The 21,331-nt window shown below is 35.0% G+C and overlaps 1 protein-coding gene across 1 annotated transcript in view; it reads left to right on the top strand.

Annotated features, from left to right (window-relative positions):
* The window catches only part of Epha6 (EPH receptor A6), an 893,674-nt gene that overhangs the window by 362,776 nt on the left and 509,567 nt on the right, over positions 1 to 21,331 (top strand). The window contains exon 5 of the mRNA XM_032900334.1: positions 9,747 to 10,082. Coding sequence (XP_032756225.1) covers positions 9,747 to 10,082 — 336 coding nt within the window. The remainder of the gene's footprint in view (positions 1 to 9,746; positions 10,083 to 21,331) is intronic.

Here is a 21,331-nt window from a genome sequence, read left to right as displayed (position 1 = left end):
CATACTAATTGTACTTCAAGCCAAGAACATTTAAGGTCAACACTCATCTTGTCTCTCTGCCTCCAACTTTACCTATATCAAGGTCTTTGAAATAGTCCTAATATCTGCTTACACCAAAAACATCCTTGCCAATTTAGACATACACTATTAAATTAATTTATTGCAATTCTTTTCAATCAACTGTAAGTCAAAAGATAGTAAGAATAATCCAGTAAATTATGACATGCTTTGCCTGATCTGATAGCTTAATGAAGTTTGCACATTCTAAACTTTTATTTCTCAGGTGATCCATTAATGTAAGCTTTCTACTTCCTAAGGGGCCCTGTGGAGGATACACCACACTTTCAAATCTTGATGCCTTAGGGACATTTCTGACAGAGTTCAGAGTACAGAAGACTAACTGTCTGGGACTTTCCCAGGTCAATACACACATTTGTAAAACTACATAATAAGTGTTGCTTCTAAAAGTATCCCTACACATTTGTGCCAAATGTACAACTTGGTCTTCATATGGATTCCCTAACAAACTGACCAGAAGCTGTCTTGAACTCTGTTCTCTGCCTTTGGATCCCCTTTCTTCTACTTAGACTTCCTGATTGGGTCTGAGTAAGAAAAGATATTCTTAGTCCTGCTGGGACCAGATGTCTCAGGGTGGGGTAGTATGTAAGGGGAGGGGACAATGAGAGGAGGGATTTGTACGGGTAGGACTGGGAATGGGGGAGCTGTGCTTGGGATGTTAATTGAATAAAATGTAAATAAAAATATGTATTTGTTGAACAGGACAAAATAAACATATATAAGACATTTAATACACAGAGGAACAATATAAATCTGTGATCCCAGAACTTTTATTTTGCTTTTTTCATGATTTTACAGCATCGGGAATTTGCTTTCTTAGAGCAACTGAACAGGTGCTACAGGATTTATGCATTTAGAGATCATTTACATTGCCAACTCAGAAAGGTTTCAATCAAATGCAAATCACACGTGTGCATACCTCAACCCCACACCAGGAAAGACACTGTGTTGTGATTGTCTGAACATATAATCAAACACCCTGCTAGTAAAACAGTTCCTGGGAACCTCATTCTTAATACACAGGAAAATACCATGCCTTTGTATTTGATATACAATGACAGTGATTGGGAAGGAAGCATAAAACTTCAATTTACATTTGCTCTAAAACCAACACTGTGAAGCATGGCTTCATTATTTCTGGAATAATTGGCCACTTCAGAGTCATTATTCTCTCATTCTTGTTTTGAGCAGAATAAATGCTGCTTGCAGTACAGCAGGTGAGTTCCTTCCTTTCTGCTCTTCTAATCAGGACCTACACTTCCTGGATGAGCACAGGAGGCCCATCCATCAGATCCTTCTGCTCTGCTTGCTTCCTCCTCCTTTCTTCAGCTCCTTTTCATTATTTTTAATACCCATTTTCCAAAACTCAAGTTCTGTATGAAAGATAGCATTCTTGTGTCTTGGTGGTTCACATCCTAAACTAAAGCACAAAAGCCAAGCTGATGGTTTAGGTGTCTCGCTGTAAATACAATGCAGCAGGAGCCCGAAAGGAAGAAGGCTCAAAATTAGTTTTTATTACCTCTAGCAGGCTGAATTGGATTCTGTATTTGCTTTGTTATAGAAAGCACCTCTAAATCTTTGCTGAGTATATTGCAATATTGTAATTTCAAAAAGTAAAATGACCCTGAGCTAAAGAATAGGAAACTGCATGTAAACCCCAAATTCACCATTATAGACCACAAATACAAGATGTCATTTGAGTTTCATGGGCTAGTCCCACCACAGTCACTTAAACAGATAACTCAGAAGAGTTTCTTTCACCAAATTTCCTGGGAAAACTATCGTTATTGAAAGAATTATTGTGAGAGTCTTCTGGTGCTGAAGAATCAGTGAAATCTTGTTACTGCTGCACCTTTCTCTGGACTTTACAATGGGACTTGGAGAAAAAAAATCCAACTAAATATTATCAATTTGTACGTAGGAGACGATTCCAAATGCATCTGTAGTTTCAAAGAAAATATTCATAATTATACTGCAATGCTATGTGTTTCCAGGAGGACTACTAATATGTTGGGATCTGCTAGCTCATTGTTTTGCTTTGTTCTGACAAATTGTGACAGCTTAATCCATCCGTATTTTCATCTTCCCTTTTTAATGGGTGCTATTCTGAAGTATTTGAGACAAGTAAGGAAAGGACTTCATGTATGTGTACACTTTTCTTTCACAGTAGTAGGTAAATTGTTTAATGGCAAAGCCCTGACAACAGCTCATTTTCTAGTTTATGTTTTTCCATTTATTCTTGATGTGAGAGGAATTTGTGTGAGTTTCTGCAATTCATTTTTGTAGCATTATCATTGATTCCATGAAATAAATCATGCAAAGGACTAAGACCACTCTAGATTTAGGTGCACTTTTAATGCATACACGAGAGGTACAGAAGTCACCTTCTAGAGCAGAGTTGTCACAAAGGGGATAACATTTAAATATGAGTTGAATTATTTGTAATGAAGAAAGTAAAAGCAAATTATAAACTGAATACGCAAAGGCTTGGTTGTGCAACAGTAGGCCTGGGGAGATATCAACGAACATCTCTTCACCCTAAATAGGGTAATGGTGACAGGCCATAGTAAGGATGGTTCACCACACACTGAACTCAATTTGGTGAACCAGTGCATTAATATCGAGGTTACTTTGAGGAATTTGGGAGACGAGTAGCAAAAGGAGCATTGAAGGATCACAAACAGATGTTACGTGTAAAGTTCACGCTAACACAGATAACAAGTCATGAACACTGGAAACCTAGAGCTAACAACCTGATACCCAGGTAGCGCAACGGCTCAAAGTTTCGTCTCTAGGCAGCTCAGTCTGTCAGTCTCTTCCAGCCTGCTCACTGGTATAGGCCTCTCCAGCAGACCTTACACTTTGTATAATTTAGAAGAGAGAGAGGTCTAGTATATCTTGTCATTTTAGAGACTTCCTGAACCTCCTTGGCTGTTTACTTGCTGAGTTGGTAGGGACCCTCCTGAAAATGTATTGAGTCTTAAAAACTATTGAAAGAAAAATATCCTAGACCCATAAGTTACAACAATAAGGAACAAAAGATTAAAGAATGGACCATGGCCAGATGAAAACAACAACAGCAGCAGCAACAACAACAACAACAACAAATACCTGTAGATAAAGATGAGAACCTTGGCGTTTATTCCACAAATGAATGGTACTTGGTCTATTTTTATTTGTTTTACCTTAAAACCTTATAAATAATATTATACTAATATAATGGAATTCTAAGTTAGCATTTCATTCTTCAAACATGTTGTTCAGTATCCATTCTTAATTTTAGAATATTAAAAATGAAGGGGAAATTTTGTGTCTATGAAGAATTCAAAAACTGAACCATGCTGAATTCTGAGAATTATTTGCTTTAATAGTTTACATATTAACTGTTCTCCTTCAGTGCATTAATCAACTTTTATAAGAGGAATCACTTGTAGAGAAACTACCACTGATTGCTGATTTTTATGTTTGAAAAATTTCAAGTTAACAACAATTTGAAAAAAAAACAACTGCAAAAATTCTTTGTAGCACTACTTTGTCAAACACTTTAAAGTAAGCATATAAATGCTTAAGAATATATTTTAGAACAATATCAAGATCTAAAGTTGCACTTCTTTGCTGACCAAATGACTTTCCCCCTTTTAAATTACAACCAATGCTCATTTACCAAATATACCTAATCATTTCTAGAAGGTTAAGTAGAGCCTTTTAGTGTTAATTTCATATGGATTAACATTGAACTATTAATCAATCCCTTTAGTATCATTTACAAGAAATTTTTCTTTATGCTAGGAATCACTATTATTCTATACCTTAGAGTTATTAAAATAAATAGGATAGCAAATTAAGAACTAGAAAATAAATAAAAGGTTTATGTCAGCTCCTAGTTTCATAAGTTGCAGTCTTATTTAATATTCTTGAGTATTGATCTCAGTAGGTCTGTCACAAGGCAGATCCTGAAGGGAGGAAGGAACATTGGAATAAACTGCTTACCACATGCCAGCATGGACACAGAGAAAACAACAAAGGGACCAACTGTCCAATATCCCCATTGGGGACTTAAGTCTTCCATCTAAGTGGTTTTTAAATATTTGTTTATTTTATGTATGTGAGTAAACTGTCTCTGTCTTCAGATCCCAGAAAAGGGCATCAGATCCCATTACAGATGGCTGTGAGCCACCATGTTGCTGGAAATTGAAGTCAGGACCTCTGAAAGGGCAGTCAGTGCTCTTAACCACTGAGCCATCTCTCCAGCACCATCTAAGTTCTTTTGATAAAGTTCTTACAACCCTCAACAATGCTGGAGGTTGGCACCAAAGTCTTTAGGACTTAACTTTTTTATATTTCAAACCATAGCATTTTAGTCTAGTTTTCTTTACTATTAACAATCAAAGAAGAAAGAAAGGAAGGAAGGAAGGAAGGAAGGAAGGAAGAAAGGAAGAAAGAAAGAAAGAAAGAAAGAAAGAAAGAAAAAAAAAGAAAGAAAGAAAGAAAGAAAGAGAGAAAGAAAGAAGGAAGAGGAAGGAAAGCGAAGAAGGAAGAAATAAAGGAGGGAAGGAGGGAGGGAAGGTGGGGAGGAGGGACGGAGGGACAGAGGAAGGGAAGTAAGGAAGGAATCCATTATTAGCAGTATAAATGAACATTTTAGGTAACACTTTTAAGAAATACTTTATATGAATTTACATATTATGAGAACAAAAATTGTAAATATTCATCACATCACACAAAAGCTGAAATACAATCCTTAAACTTACTTTTCTTCTAAGCTAACCCTTATTTAAATCAGTTGTTCTTAATCTGTGGGTTAGGACCCCTTTATGGGGGGTTTAGGGAGTCAAATGACTCACAGGAGTCACCTAAGGCCACCAGGAAACACAGAAATATTATGATTTATAATAGTAGTAAAATTGCAGTCATGAAATAGCTATGAAAATAAGTATATGGTGGGGGGGTCACCATAACATACGAACAGTTTTAAAGGGTCAAACAAAGCATTAGGAAGTTTGAGAATCATGATTTAGACTGTTCCTTATAACTCTGGTATTTCTTCATATATTTCTTACATAATAAGATGCAATGAGCCAATTTTGAGGAAATGCTGGAATTAACTCAGCAATATGTATAGCACTTTTGTTCCAGTGGCAGTGGGTCAGAAGTCTCCCATTTGGACACTGATTGCAGTTTTATTTGATACCGTGTGGGATTTTCTATATTGTGCAGAGATATTCTGAAAGATGCAGCTAGGCCTACAAATAATTTTCATTTAAAAATAGAACTTAAAATAAAAGTTATAGTATACCCAGCCTCTGAGGAATGAGGGTGAGCAGAGTCTGGGGTACCATGTGCTTTCTGAGAAGGTGGAAAAGCATTTTTTTTGGGGGCGAGCTTTTATTCTTTCAAAGTATAAAGAGGAAATCCATGTTGAAGCAAAGGGTGTCTATAGGAAGAGACCCTATTTGTAAATAGTATTAGTATATAAAGTGTAGCAGAAATAGAGTTAGATTTACTGCATAGGATTTTTCATTCTGAGCTTGAAAACTGTCATCGCAGGTCAGAAAAATCGCTCTGTCATTGTAAAGTCAGCCTGGAGAGTGAGGATAAGAGATATCTTCTGTCCAATGAGTTATTTGTTTTTCTTGAAGAAAAAAAATCAACATAAGGAAATCCCTGAGAGTTTTCAAGACAAATGTCTGTAAATACATTATAGCAGCCAAGGTATATTTTCTGAGTGTCATAGAATATTTGTATAATTTATAAATGATAACAAAGCAATCAGGCCACATTCAGAAAAGCCCAGTGACACACAATTTAGTTGAATCTGAGGATTAGAATTAATTGTCTCTCTTTGTTCCACATTCTAAATCTTAGTAAATGATTCAGTACGTGTCATTACAGCTTAATATTTGCATGAAATCACAGTTTAGCTGGCATAATTTAACAGCAATTAAAAAGCTATTTAATCATCATGCAAATTGGTTGTGAGGGCCCTTGAGTGAGAAGGGTGTCTCTATTTTTTAAATTTTTTAACATATGTCTAAGCAGATAGTTATATACTTGTGGATACCCATAACATAATTGATAGAACTTCCTAGTTGTAGATGTATAAATGAATAATAATTCATGTTATCAATTATAAATAAAAGAAAAATCAGCAATATAAATGTGTCACAATGAAGCATTATTGAGATAATTAGTTTTTGCCCCTCTGCATAAGTTTAAGAGGAAGGTAAAAAATGCACATTTGATCTTGTGTTTATAATTTCCTCCACATTTTCTTGTCTGAAGGCATACATATCTGTAAGCCCACAAAAACATAAAACGACATAAGGCAAGACTTTCAGCAACCTTTAATAAAAATTCCCAACACCTTTCTAGGTCTGGAGTTAAGTAATAGAAATAATGGTGGCTGGAGATTCCTGCCTGTATATGACTGACATCAGAGCTGCACAAAAGGAAATAAGAGGCAATATCCTAAAGCCCATGCAGTGTCATGTGATTTGTTGCTTATATTTTGATCATCAACTATATATAGGAGACCTTATTGCCATGGCCCTGTTCTCAAATCATGCACCATACTGTACTGTGGTGGTCTTTTAAAACATGTCACTCCCATATATTAAAACCTTTGAGTCTGGCTGGGAAGATGGTTCAGTATATAGAAAAGTATTTTTATGAAGGTTTGAGTTCAAATATATAGAATCCACATAAAAGCAGGATTCATTAGGTAAGCCTTTTATAATCCTAACTCTCCAAAGAAGGAGAAAGAAAGCAGACCAGGATAACACCCAAAAGTTTGTGAATTAATTCACAGACCACGTGAAGCTCAAGAACAAGGAAGACCAAAGTGCAGATGCTTCAGTCCTTCTTAGAAGGAAGGGGAAACAAAAACACTCACAGAAGGAAATATGGAGACAAAGTGTGGAACAGAGACTGAAGGAAAGGCCTTCCAGAGACTACCCCACCTGGGGATCCATTCCATATGTAGACACCAAATTCGGACAATATTGTGGATACCAAGAAGTGCATGCTAAAGGAGCCTGATATAGCTGTCTGGTGAGAGGCTTAATCAGATCCTGAAAAATATAGAGGTAGATACACTCAGCCAACCATTGAACTGAGAACAGGGTCCCCAATGGAGGAGTTACAGAAAGGACTGAAGGAGCTGTAGCGGTTTGCTACACTATAAGAAGAAAACAATATCCACCAAACAGATCCCCCCCGACTCAGACCTCCCAGGGAATAAACCATCATTCCAAGAGTACACAGGGATGGACCTATGGCCGGAACCGCATATGTAGAAGAGGATGTCCTTGTTGGGCATCATGGGAGGAGAGGCCCTTGGTCCTGTCAAGTCCTCAACATAGGGGAATAAAAGAAAAAATAGCTAACTCAGTCTATTCTCTAGCTGAAGGGGTTTGCAACCCCACAGGAAGAACAACAATATTACCCAAAGAGACCCCCCTCTGTCCCCAGAGCTCCCAGGGTCTAAATCACCAACCCAAGAGTACCCATGAAGTGACCCACGGCTCCAACTACATAAGTAGCAGAGGATGGCCTTGTCAGGCATCAGTGGAATGGGAAGCCCTTGGTCCTGTGAAGGCTCAATGCCCCAGTATAGGAGAATGCCTGGGCGGGGAGGTAGGAGAGAGAGGATGATCGGTGGAGGAGCATGCTCATAGAAGCAGGGGGAGATATCAGGTTTCTGGGAAAGGGGATAACATTTGAAATGTAAATTTAAAATTCCAATAAAAGGTGTTTACAAATAAAAAATCTTAAAATATATATAAATTAAAAATGTAATAAACAACAACAACAAAAAAAAGACAAAAAGAAAAACAACAGAAAGGTCAGGTCTCAAACCATGTAAAAGGTATAAACAGATACTTAAGGTTGTCCTCTGACTTCCATGCAATCTCTGTGGCATGTGCATACCTTCATTCACACACGCTTGTCCACACACAACTTATCCACATGTACTCATGAACACACACACACATATGCAAGTACACACACACACACACACACACACACACACACACACGCACAATTATAAATTTCTTTTGTTAGACACGGGAAGTTGTCTAGCTGTTCTAGGTAATGTACCTACCCTGAGTTATCTACAGTGCTCCCTGCTGCTCCTTACAAGTCATTTCATGGATTCACCACCTGCCTTCTAACGTAGGTGCCTCCTGTTCCATGTTTGTTTATTTTTAAGATTTTTTTCTTGACTTAGATTACATATTCCTGACCCCTAATATTCTCATCACTCGGATGATGTTTCTTATCACTTCTAATGCTTTCTTACGATGTTACCAAGAGTTAAGTTCCTTCTGAGTGTTTCTACTTCACCTCATGCCCTTTAAGTGTCTAAAATTTTACTTTTTATTATTTGAATCTCTTGATCAAAGTGTGTTCTCTTTCTTGCTCTCCCACTAAAAGTCAACTGCAACAACACAGGAATAATATCTCCCATACCTCTCAGTGTATCGGTCACATGGCAGTCAGTAAAAAAAAAAAAGCATCCATTTAATGAATAAATGAATATAAGGTGATATTCAAAAGATGTCTACATCGCCATTTGAATTTCTGCCCTACAGTATTATTAAAGAATTCCTACCTAATGAACAGTTTCTCTTGATAAAAGAAATTTACAGGACTCTTTAGATTTCTTCAAATGAAAGATTCTAAATTGTGGGAGAAATGTTGGTTGATCCAGCCTTTTTATAATGAGTTATGTTACAACTATTTTTTATAAACAATATTGTTACGACATTTTTATATACCATGAGATAGACACTATATCATGGACTTATGACATTAAGATATCCCTCAACATAGAGTCTGACCCTGATGACACAGACCTTCAGGTCATATTTGATCAGTGAATGAAGAGTAGCTGAGATAGGAAGGACTCACGTGAGTAAAAAAGATGAATGGCATAATTTTACAAGATGATGTCATAAGAGGCTGCTGAGTACTATGTGCTGTGCCACATGTAGAAAATCAACAAGAAGATGACCACATACATCATGAGAGCAACCCAAGTTAGGTGTCCATGATGACAACAAAGAGAGAATAGCCTGTCTTCTTTAGGGATATTTCCTAATTGCTGCCTCTGATTTTCATTTTATTCCATTTCCAAATAGTCTACCTACTCTACATTTATGATGATGCATTCCCAATGGCTGGAAAATAGATTCTATGTGTTTGGCAAAGAAAATAAATGTTTTTTCTACACAACAATGAGAGTACAAATAGTGAAAGACTGAATACAATGCGATGAGTACACCGCAGTTGGTTTCAAACTGAGAAAATGGTGAGATAATTAATGAGGAAGTTAGGATACCCATCTCATAATTTATAATTTCCATCAATTACATATTTTACAGCAAACAAACTTTAAAAGTGTCCTTTGGAGATATATGGACTTTGACATTAAATATCGAAATGTAAATACCCAAAAATTAAGAAAGGTACTGTATCCACCATTAAAGACTTTCTCCCTAAGCTTCATCAGATATTCAAACAGGTTCTTTACACTTCCTGGAAGGAAATGGTTACCAATTATTATTAAAAGTTAGCAACATATGCTTATGAAAATTTCTATGTTGCGCCACCATCTTTCATTGTCCTATACCAATACAATTTGTTTTCTAATTGTTTTTCTCCAGGACCACCTTCAGCTCCTAGAAATGTGGCTTTTAACATTAATGAAACAGCCCTTATTTTGGAATGGAGCCCACCCAGTGACACAGGAGGGAGAAAAGATCTCACATATAGTGTAATCTGTAAGAAATGTGGCGTAGACGCTAGCCAGTGTGAAGACTGCGGGGCAGGACTTCGATTCATCCCAAGACCCACCGGACTTATCAACAATTCCGTGGTAGTACTTGACTTTGTGTCTCACGTCAATTATACCTTTGAAATAGAAGCCATGAATGGAGTTTCTGAGTTGAGCATTTCTCCCAAGCCATTCACAGCTATTACAGTGACCACAGATCAAGATGGTAAGTACCATTGTTATTCTCTCAAAATTGACTCCCAGTGCTCTTTTATGGGTAACGCAATTGGTCTAGCTTGGTTTAATTTAATTTAGATTAATTGAAATATTCATGCAATAGACAAAAATGTGATCTCTTTGCTTTCATTTCTTATCATGGTGAATAAAGAGGTTTTGATTTTGTTTTTGTTGCTGTTTCAGCTTGGTTTTGTTGTTTTGGTTTTTTTTTTTTTATCCTAAGCAGTATGGCTGGTAAGATAAAGTACTTCTCTGTAATGAGTGTTTGTATTTTTAATATAATCAGATACCAATGTTTCTTAATAAGTGCGTATTTAATTTTGCCAGTGGAAGGTAGCTATAAATAAAATGTTGCTAAATGCACTGAAATTCAATCAGCCCACTTATGCTTGCCATCCATTTTCCATGCCAAATAAAACATATAACAACAGTTGTTCAAATTATAATTAATCTGTGTTTTTAAAAGTTGCAGCTAACATATTTAACAATGATATTATACCCTTTTAAGGAAATACAGCCCCACTAACATAGGTAAGGGTACACACACATTCAAATTCTCTTTTTCATGTGACATTGTGAAAACAATTTAAAATGACTTAAAACGTGATAAATGTGGTTAAACACACCCATTATGTGATTCCAAAATGTTGTTCTTGTATAGCCAGGCATAAACCCTAGTGACTTTTTAAGTATATACTATGTCTACTTCTCCTCCAACATAATTATATTACAGAGTGTGATAGAGAAAAGATACAAAGTCTTAAAATGTCTTTTAAGAAGCAATCACAATTGATATGGATATAACAGACTGTTTTACAACAGAAAGCATAAGCAAACACTTAACACAAATTTATAAAAAGAAAGCAAGTTTTATAGGCTTTCTTAGTTTGCTGTATCAGCTGTAAAAAACATCCTGTACTTTGTGACTTACACAGCACTTTCTCTTTCACAGTGCTATAGGCTGGAAGTTAATAAAAAGACCAATCCCACCTTGAAATGGTTTGTAAGTCTTTCAAAATGGCAAACTTTTCCATGCCTCCATGTGGTCTTTTCATTTCTGTATCCAGTCCCCTAAAATTCTCTTTGTTCATGGGCATCAGTTATGGAATTATGACCACTAGTGTAACCTTAGATTTCCTTAATACTCATTAAAGACTTATTGCCAAATATATCAAGCTTTTGGGAACTCAAAGTTACATTTTATCTATTAATAAAGAATAATAGACTAATTCAGCTAATGACATAAAGTTACTTAGTATTTATGTAACTTAGTATAAACTAAGTCTTTTAAAGAATACTAACAAAATGATGGGCAGTGTTTTATAGTTTTCTGGTTAGTAGCCCTTGGTGCTTTTCCAGAAAACACAGGTTCAGTTTCCATCACCCATGTTAGGAGGTTGACAACAAATGGAGCTTTAGCTCCAGGGAGTCAAGGGCTTTCTTTCATTCTCCAGCTGTACTTGAAGACACATGGCAGACATTAATGAAAGCAAACGCATAATAAAATAAATCTTCAGAGAAAGCACACTGGTTGTATTGGAATGCTATCCAACATTAAATAGAATCAAACTACTGCTATATACATCTTGGATGGCCCTTGAGAACATGGTGTTAATTTTACAAATTAAGTACCAAAGAATTTGCACTGTATGATTCCATCATTCTTGAAATAAAAACTGGGGAAAATATTAGAGTAATATATTAAGAGAAGTGATGTAGCTTGGGATGGGTAGCAAAAAAAAAAAAAAAAAAAAAAAAGCCCCATGATGATCTTCAAGACAATCACTAGCCCCTGATAGTGTACCCTTAACGAACAATCTCATTTAAAAAGTGTAAAACAATTTTATTTTTATGTCTCTGTGATAGATAAGTAGATGGCCTGAACTTTTCTAATCTCAGAATGAAATAGTTTTGATTATACTATAGATGTGATAAATTACACAAGCACAGTGAATATACTAATGTCAACTCCTTTTATATTTTGTAGTATATGTATTCAAACAGGGTGGGAGGATACCCAAGGGAGGGCATGTTCTTAGAGGCAAATGGGAGGAGTGACAGGGGAAAGAACTCTGTGATGGGGAACCAAGAGAAGGAGCAACATTTGAAATGTAAATAAATAAAATATAAATTAATAAATAAAAGAAAATATTCTTATATCTATGAACATGTCACAACAAAACTTTAAATTTCTACTAAACGTAAATAAGAACTAGATGTGAAATGTGTTTTGATTAATGTGAAATATTACATAAATTGTCTTGCTGCTAAACTCCAAATTTGGCTCTAATAAATAAAGTCAAGGGAAATATTATTGTCCAAATCTTTATGTTTAGGGAGCAGTTTTCTCCTTCATTAACAAAATAACCACACATCAAATAATTTGCTTGATGGTCATGCGTATAGGATTCCTGCTTACTCCTTTTCTCTGTCTCTTTTGGTAGGAGCAGAATCTTGCTGAATGTGACAGTAATAACAAGCACATTAGAATCCTCTAGTTCTAGCACAATTATTCTTGTACAATAAAAAAATCAAACCTATCAGGATTTAAAGTATTATTTTAAATAAACATGTCTATAAGCATGCTTATATACTTTCCTTCATAAACACAGCAACCTTTCATTCCAAGATTGTGAAAGCTTATTCAGTCTACTTCTCTATGACAGGGACATAATATAAATTGTTTTCCACTTTTTAAGTAAGACAATTCCTTAAAAGTATAACCCCAGAAATGGCTTAGCAGTTGGGACCAAGCTCTTCCAGTTCTTTCTCTGATTCCTTCAACGGGGGTCCTATTCTCAGTTCAGTGGTTTGCTGCTGGCATTCGCCTCTGTATTTGCTGTATTCACTTAGGGTTCTTACAAAGGATCAAGGTTTAGATAAAGAACTCATAGTAGGAAGATTACAACTTTATTTACTGGGATGCTTAAATTTGTGCAGGTACACACATACACACATAAATTTAAAATTAAATAAATTGTTTCTTAAAGTTTAATTATATATGAGGATAATAAACATGAAATAATAAGTTCTATCCACATATTGAGACTATATAATGTGGAAACATATCATTAAACAGTCCTCACAATACCTATTTATTGGTAACTAACAAAGCATTATTATGGTTCTCTTAAATTTTATATATAAGAGAAAACTAATATTTATAGGATGTTTAAATATTATTGTAAAGAGCACATAGATTATCAATAACCAAAAATACTGGCATACTTACACTTAGTACAATTTTGCATCCAGCTTTACAGGTGAGAATCTATTCTTGAGCCATGATTTGAAGTGAAACCTTCTTTGTTGCCCTCTCTCTGTGTAACTGAAGTTCTTTGATGCACAAGTCCTTAAGAATCATCTATATGAAATTGCAAAAGCTCTAGTGAATTGACAATTGTAAAATAATAAAATTTTGGGTCTGTGGTTTAAACTTTTTGGTCAACTCAAAGGAGTCAACACTATATGGAATTTAAAAAGAGTTCATAGTAATTTGTATACCAAAACCAAATTTTTAGAGTCCCCATTGTTTACCAAGTTTTTTTTTTATTTTGGTTAGTTTATTTATGTTTCAAATGATATCCTCCTTCCTGGTTTCTCCTCCACATTGTTTACCAAGTTTTTTTTTTTTTATTTTGGTTAGTTTATTTACGTTTCAAATGTTATCCTCCTTCCTGGTTTCTCCTTCACAAACCCCCTAGCCCTTTCCCCCTCCCCCTGCTTCAATGGGGTTGCCCCATCCCCACTGCTGCCTCACCACCCCACCATTCCCCTACAGTGGGGCATTGAGCCTTCACAGAAACAAAAGCCTCCACTCCTATTGATGCCTGGCAATGCCATTCTCTGCTACATATGAGGCTGGAGCCATGGGTCCCTTCATCTGTATTCTTTGGTTGGTGATTTAGTCCCTGGGAGTTCTGGGGGTACAGTTGGTTGGTTTTGCTATTCTTCCTATGGGATTGCAAGCCCCTTCAGCTCCTTCAGTTCTTCTCCTAACTCCTCCATTGGGGACCCCGTTGTCAGCCAAAATTGAATTTGAAATTTCTTTGAGAATTTTCTTTCAAGTCCTTGAGGGTTATTTCCTCGAACTATTTAACAACATATGATAGTTTTATTCTGAAGAAAACATAGGGAAACGGTGTGCCTTAATCTTCATAATCTTTATAAGGTATACATAATTAAATTATATTAAAACGGAAAGTTGCCTCATCCATCCATTTGAAATTCACTTAGTATATTTGTGGGAAGAGTGTTACATTTGTGTATGATACTGAAAGAGCACTAATAAACCTTGAAGTCTAGGTCCGACAGTTTCACCAGATCTAAGTAGTATTCTTTAAGTCTTACTAAAGAAAAGCCCACGATACTCTGAAAGCTAGAGTGGAAAAGTGCAGGTCTTTCTAAAAATAATACATATGTCCTCTGAGGAATGACTAGAATTAATTTAATTAGGGAAAATAAACATGGGGGAAATTTCCAGAGAAAAAGAAACAAGCAAGTCATCCAAGTCTAAGGGACTACATATATAATGATATTTTGCAGAAGTACAATATTCATGGAAGCAAATAGTGTAAACTTAAAATTTGGGAGCATACTGAGACTGTAACTAAGATAATTTTTAAAGTTAAGAGATAAACCATTAATGGGAAGATGCTCTGTAACACCAAAAGCATACGAGGAATGAGAAAGTAGAAAATGATGCTATTTGTGAGAACATGTATGTATGATTGGGAAATAAATTCTATAAACCAAAGCTATGAATATTTGAGCCATAAAACTATATAAAAATTTACCTTAGTTTACCTAACATATTCAGAAATTTTTTCATATTTAAGAAATATTAAGAAAACCACTTAAATGTTTACTGTTGCTTATAATTAATTTTTTTAAAAGGTCTTTCTAAACCAGTTGGTAATGGTACACAACTTTAATCCCAGCACATGGAAGGCAGAAGGAAGCAGATGGTCAGCTTGGTCTACAGAACGATTTCCAGGACAGATAGAGCTACACGGGAAAAAAACAAAACAAAACAGAAACAAAGTATTTACAAACCTCTCAAAACTAGAGTTGTGAAAACAGTTCCTGAATATTTTTCATTTAGATGAACAAATTGTGACATTATAGATGAACTTTAAAACTAAAAATATAACAATTCCTTGTTTTAAAAACTCGCACAATATCTTTTTAATTTTTTAAAATAAAATGATTGTATAATATTTTAATACAATATATTTTGAGAATATTCTTTCCCCTCCCAATGACTCCTCTATTTTCCCTTTCCCCACTAACCATGAAATTCCATATTCTTTCTTCTTCTAAACAACAAAAAACAAACCAAAATCAAAAATTCATGATCAAGTCTGTTTTGTGTTGGTCAACCACTCCTGTTCCTGAGCCCTGCCATGGAGTGTGGAGTGTCACTAGTTGAAACCATTTTCTACCTCTGAGCAGCTATGCATTGTAACTGACTCCTATGTTAAGAGTGGGAATTTATGCCTACTTCTATTCTTCATGCTGGACTTTTGTCTGCTTTGAACTTATACAGGCCTTGTGCATGCTGTTACTTTCATTTATGTATAAACCCTGCTGTGTCTGGGGGACACTATTGCCTTCTTAGAGCAGTGGGTCTCAACTTTCCAAATGCTGCAACCTTTCATACGGTTCTTCATATTATGGTGACTACCAACCATCAAATTACTCTGCTGCTACTTCATAACTGTAATTTTACTAGTTACAAATTATAATGTAAATCTGATATGTAGGTTATCTGGTGTGTGATTCCCAAAGAGGTCTTGACTCACAGGTTGAGAATGACTGCCTAAGAGTCAACCATCATCGATGGCTTTTATAATATTTTCGCCTTCTCTTCTTCATAGATTCCTAAGCCTAGAGAGAAAGGTTTTAACAATAATCCATTTAAGGCCAGATACTCAAAAGTCTTTCATTCTCTACACATCGCCCAGCTGTGAATCTCTATGGTAATTATTATTTAATACAAGAAGAAGTTCCTCTGATGAGTTGAAGAAGGCTTTGCTCTATCAGTATATTAATATGCCACCAGGATTCATTTTATTGTTATGTTCTTTCAACAGAGTACTTGTAGTATGTCTTTTTTAGGACCCATGAAATATGTAGTCTCAAGTTCTTAGCTTTTGTGATATTGTCAGATATGGGTTTGGTATTCTGGATAAGACCATATAACTTTTAATTAGTGTGGCTTATCAATAACAGGTATGCCTTATTTTCTTAAATGTACCAGAAAGGTGTTTTATTTTGGAAGCAAAATACAAAATCAACACCAGAAAAAAAATTTAATTTTCAATTCAGTAAATCGTTAAATCAATCAATCAAATGTGCAATTCAATACAAAGCAATACAAATATCTAATTTTTAGATAAAAATTAGCAAAGTAAAGTATTCATCATTGACAGTCAAGAAGAAGCAAACTCTGTTTATAGACACACTGACATGTGCAAAGCACCTTCAAAGTGAAATAAATGTACTTCATTAATTCTGCTGATGTGGATAAAGGGACATTAAATCAATTATTATCAGAGGCGAGCTGTCAAATCCTTTACCTTCTTAAAATATATGTTCAATACCCCCATCACCACTGTTGGGTGACAATTAAGTATAGTCTGCAGTCAGGTTCAACTTTTCATCATGAATTTGCATCTTCGCTCTGGCAGCTGTAATTAATTGAACGGGCACTGAAATAGACTGAAATCTACAAAGCACACCAATATGTTTTCAAACCCCAGGTGTTCCCTTTTATTTTTAGTTCTCTGAAGTTTGGGAACACAACGTATTTAAAATTCACACAACCTTTGTGCCTCATTGGAGAACATAGCTGGGCATCATCTTTTATGCTCACGTGCTTTGTATTTGGACATCTTTTCACCCTCAGTGTTTAAAACAAATGCTGATGAAATTCTCTCTAACACGGGTACAAGTCAACTCAGAGAAAAACAGAAAAAAAATCTAAGTTTTAAGTATTTGCTAACAATACATTGACTGGAAGACAGTAGTATAAGGTTTGTTTTTGTTTAAACAGGGAGTACCTGTGACCTGACTAGCTTCTGACGCCAGCACTGCTGTAGACTGGGTTTTTCATGTTCTTACGGCCAAAGCAAATGACTAGAGTCTAAAGCTCCAGACACCTTGCATCAAAGTGTAAAATTTACCTCTCTCCTCGGGAAAAGTATTGCCCTCTGGGAAAGTACAGTGAATATTTTATTTTAGTGAAGATAACAGAAATGTCAGTCTAGTTAATCATTACTTTATAGCCCTGCCAAATGTTGAATGATATTAGAATATGTAATTGGAAAGTTTATTTTTAGTTTTGCAAAACATCAAGTTATTTCCAAGCCTAATGTTTATTTTATTGTCAAGCTTCTTTTGAGTAATTGATACAGGAAGAAACCCCTGACCTTATAAATTAATTTCCTGTGACATAGTCAATCAGTGATTCAGCTCCTAGACACCAGTACAGACAAGTGGACCATTCATCCTGAATAATTATGAGCACATTGACACATGTTATAATTTCACTTGAGCAGGACTATTCATCTTTAATAATATTCTATTTTTAAAAATTTTATACAAATGTAAAATATTATTTACTACCTACTATGGCCCTTCTATCTCCCTAGATACAACTTGTCTCTCTCTAACTTTATATTCCATTTTTGTCTTCTTTGTGTTATTATTATAACTATAACTATTCCCTTGAGCCCACTTGGCACTGGCAATATGGAAATGACTGTAGGAATATACACTGGAACATGGGCATCCTATTAGCAACCACATTCCCCAAGAAAAGGAACTGTCCTTCTTTAGGTAAGGGCTCCATTACTCAGAAGTTAGAGCACTGCTCTTGCATTTTTTAAATAACATTTTCCCATATCATATAAATCCTATTAGAAGGCAAAGATAGTATGTTATTATACATAAAATGAACCATCCTGTAACTAATTATTACAAGAAATACTTGTAGATTTCAAAGGTTGATGATGGGATGAATTAGTCTTTCATTCATACATTTCATCATGGGAAGGTATTTGTTTCATAGTTATTTCTTCCAGATGTTCTGTGTTCTAAGACTGAAACAATAGAAGTACAAAGTAGAATTAATCATCTCTTTGCCGGCACACTCCCTTTGATATTCCCTGAGAAGGAGAACTGAGCAAAATGAGCAAATTGGTAGGAATGGTTGGGCAGAAAAGCAAAAGAGCCTGTCTTGAAACATGAAACTTGAGTAGCTTGTGAATCTAAGAGAAATTTCTGAGACTACATAAAAAGACTAGGGCAGAAAGTGGTCACTTAAAAGGCAAAGTCTTAAATTCAAGCAGAGTATCTGGAAAGTAACAAGAAAATACTATTGCATTTTCATTCCTAAAGCCTAATTTCTTCTCCATTAATTCCTTCAGTGCTATACCTAATGACTTTAAAACAAAAGGTTATTCATAATCAACAGCAAACTAACTTCTACTATAGATATCATTTCTTCTTCTCTAGGGAAACATGTTTATTCTTCTCTTTATTTCCAGCTACTGACTGTTAAGATTATCAACTATTTCCTATTTTATATATTTGTAAGAAAAAAACTACAAAACTTTTCAAATTTAAAATAATAAAATCTTCTAGCTGTTTTGATTCCTTTATTCCTATGTAAGTAATTTTCATTGCATTTGTCTGTACAGATGGAAAAACAATAAAGATTAGTTAACCAAAAATGCTTTGAATCCTGTGAAAATTATCCATGGTAATAGGTGACAAACTAAATTGAAGATCAGTGAATAGAATTGTAGTCTAAATTTTCTTTAACTGCCACATGATACAAAGTACTGCTATAGCCTAGGAAAATGGCTTGCAATACCAATGCAAATCTTGGTTTAAAAAGTGAAAGTCATTTTGATGTTATGACTAAACTAGCTACAAAAAATTGATTGATGTGGAAAACCAATTCATTTCTAATTATTATTGAATACTATTTTCACTGTTTAATTTTCTGAAACTGTTGAGGTAATGCTTTGCAGTATTTTGATGTAATCACAAAGTTGAAAACACATTAATTTATTCAAGAATTAATATATACATATTTAGTGTATATATTAGCTTTATTAATAATATGTGTGTATTATCCAATGTCTTGCCGTATATCCTTCAATTATATCATTTAAAAGACAATTACCAATTTTTTAATCAACTTAAAATTTCACGTAGCATCTTTAGTTCAAATAGTGTTTTCCTGTTATACATTTATCAGCATTTCCTCCTGATTCTGAAGTAATTAATACCAGCTGTGTAGTCTACTCGATGGTGAAGAAAGGCAAAACAAAACAAATAAACAAACAAACAAAAAAAACCCATTGGACCTTTTGCTTATAAAACAAGGACAACGGGCCATGAAAGGAATGAAACTCTGATGTTCCTTGTCTCTCTTCTTTTTCTCCTGTTGTATCATAGGACTTCTATTATCAAGGTAATGAACCCCTACATACAAGTTGTAAAGCTTCAAATTATTAGCATGAAGTTTACAACGCATCTTTATATTGTTCAATTCAGTTTTAAATGCAAGTATAAGAACTTTTAATTCACATATAAAATCATGGAAATTGTACGATTCGTTTGTCTATAATCACCTTAACCAATGAGTGTCTCAGGGAGTTTGAGCTAAGAAATATAAACCATATAAGGTTAGAGGTCTTAAATCTACCTACCTTAAGGGTATTTCAAAGATACTGGCAAAGGATGAATAAAGGAACTCCACAGTTCAGTGAAATAAGGCTGTCTCAGAAACCCAGCTTTGTTTCCAAAACACAGTGGACCTCTCGTGCTCTAATAGTCTTTGAGAACTCCATCCTAGAAACAGTAATTAATTTGAAGATGATTGAGTGTGTTAGGTACTATCTGTTGCTGTGATAAATTCCTTGACCAAAACAACTTAGAAAAGTAAGTGTTTAATTAGATTTACAGTTTCAGACAGAAGGTTAGAAGCAACAATGGCAGAACAAAAAAGAAATAACTGGGAGCTCAGAAGGCAGAGAGAGTGCACTGAATAGGATGGGAGTCATTTGACCAGCATGCCCACTCCCAGCAAGACCTCAAACATGGACAGACCTCCAAATCTTACCTAAATACCCAACAACTGGAGTTCAAATTTTCAAATACTATTAATTTATGTTGGGTAATCTCACTCAAGCTGCCTCTAAGAATTTGATTTTACTAAAATACAGTTTCTACAAGGAATTCAGTGAATGACGTTCTCCTCTTCCTCCTCTTCTTCCTTTCCTTTCTCCTCCCTTTCCTTCTCTCTCTTTCTCTCCTCTCTCTCTCTCTCTCTCTCTCTCTCTCTCTCTCTCTCTCCCACACACACACACACACACACACACACACACACACACACACACACACACCATGTGTATGACAGTTCTGATTGTGATCACTGGCATGATTCTGGCTCTCCTACTGGATTTTGGAAGTAGACCAATCATGTGGGCATTTCTTCAATATATTTGTATGGCAGTTACCAAAAATCTACCACTAGGGATTGTAAGACATCTTAGCTGAGAAAAGGGAAGTATGACAGAAAGAACCTTCTGTTTGGTTTTATGAGGTAGATGAACATAAAATCTTTCCTGGATCCCAGGACTTAAATCACATTCCATCATTCCATTACACTTAAAATCATGTCTACAAAGGTGAAGATTATTAATATAATCAAGCTGACAATTAAGCCCTTTATAAACTAAGGGCACAGTACAAGTGGTCGTGATACACACTGAAATAATACAATTGATTTCTGACTTTTATGCTTCTCAACAACATGAAATGATCTGGGACTATGTCACAAGAATGGGCTATACCTGCATGTTTGAGACATGGCACCTGTCTTCCAATACAGAGAAGCTAGCAACATCTAAGATTGAAAGCAAAATTTCATATTAAGTAAAAAATAAAAACAAATGACTAAACTAAGTATATAATATATGATATCTGATTCAATGTTTATGTTCAAGAACTGAGTTCTTGAAAGATTACTAAGTATGTAAGTCTTTAATATTTATATGAACTAATAATGACTAAATAGTGGTTTGACATCTCATTTGTCTATTTTGTGAAAGGAAGCCAAATTTTTTTGACTACATATTTATTCCTTGAGCCATGAGTAAAAACAAATATTGAAAGGTAGTTCCATAATTCACTCTATAATCAGTACTAATATCAGTACAT

The sequence above is a fragment of the Rattus rattus genome, chromosome 4 (genome assembly GCF_011064425.1).
Source record: "Rattus rattus isolate New Zealand chromosome 4, Rrattus_CSIRO_v1, whole genome shotgun sequence".
NCBI classification, from domain to species: Eukaryota; Metazoa; Chordata; class Mammalia; order Rodentia; family Muridae; genus Rattus; species Rattus rattus.
This window is presented reverse-complemented; position numbering and strand designations above follow the sequence as displayed.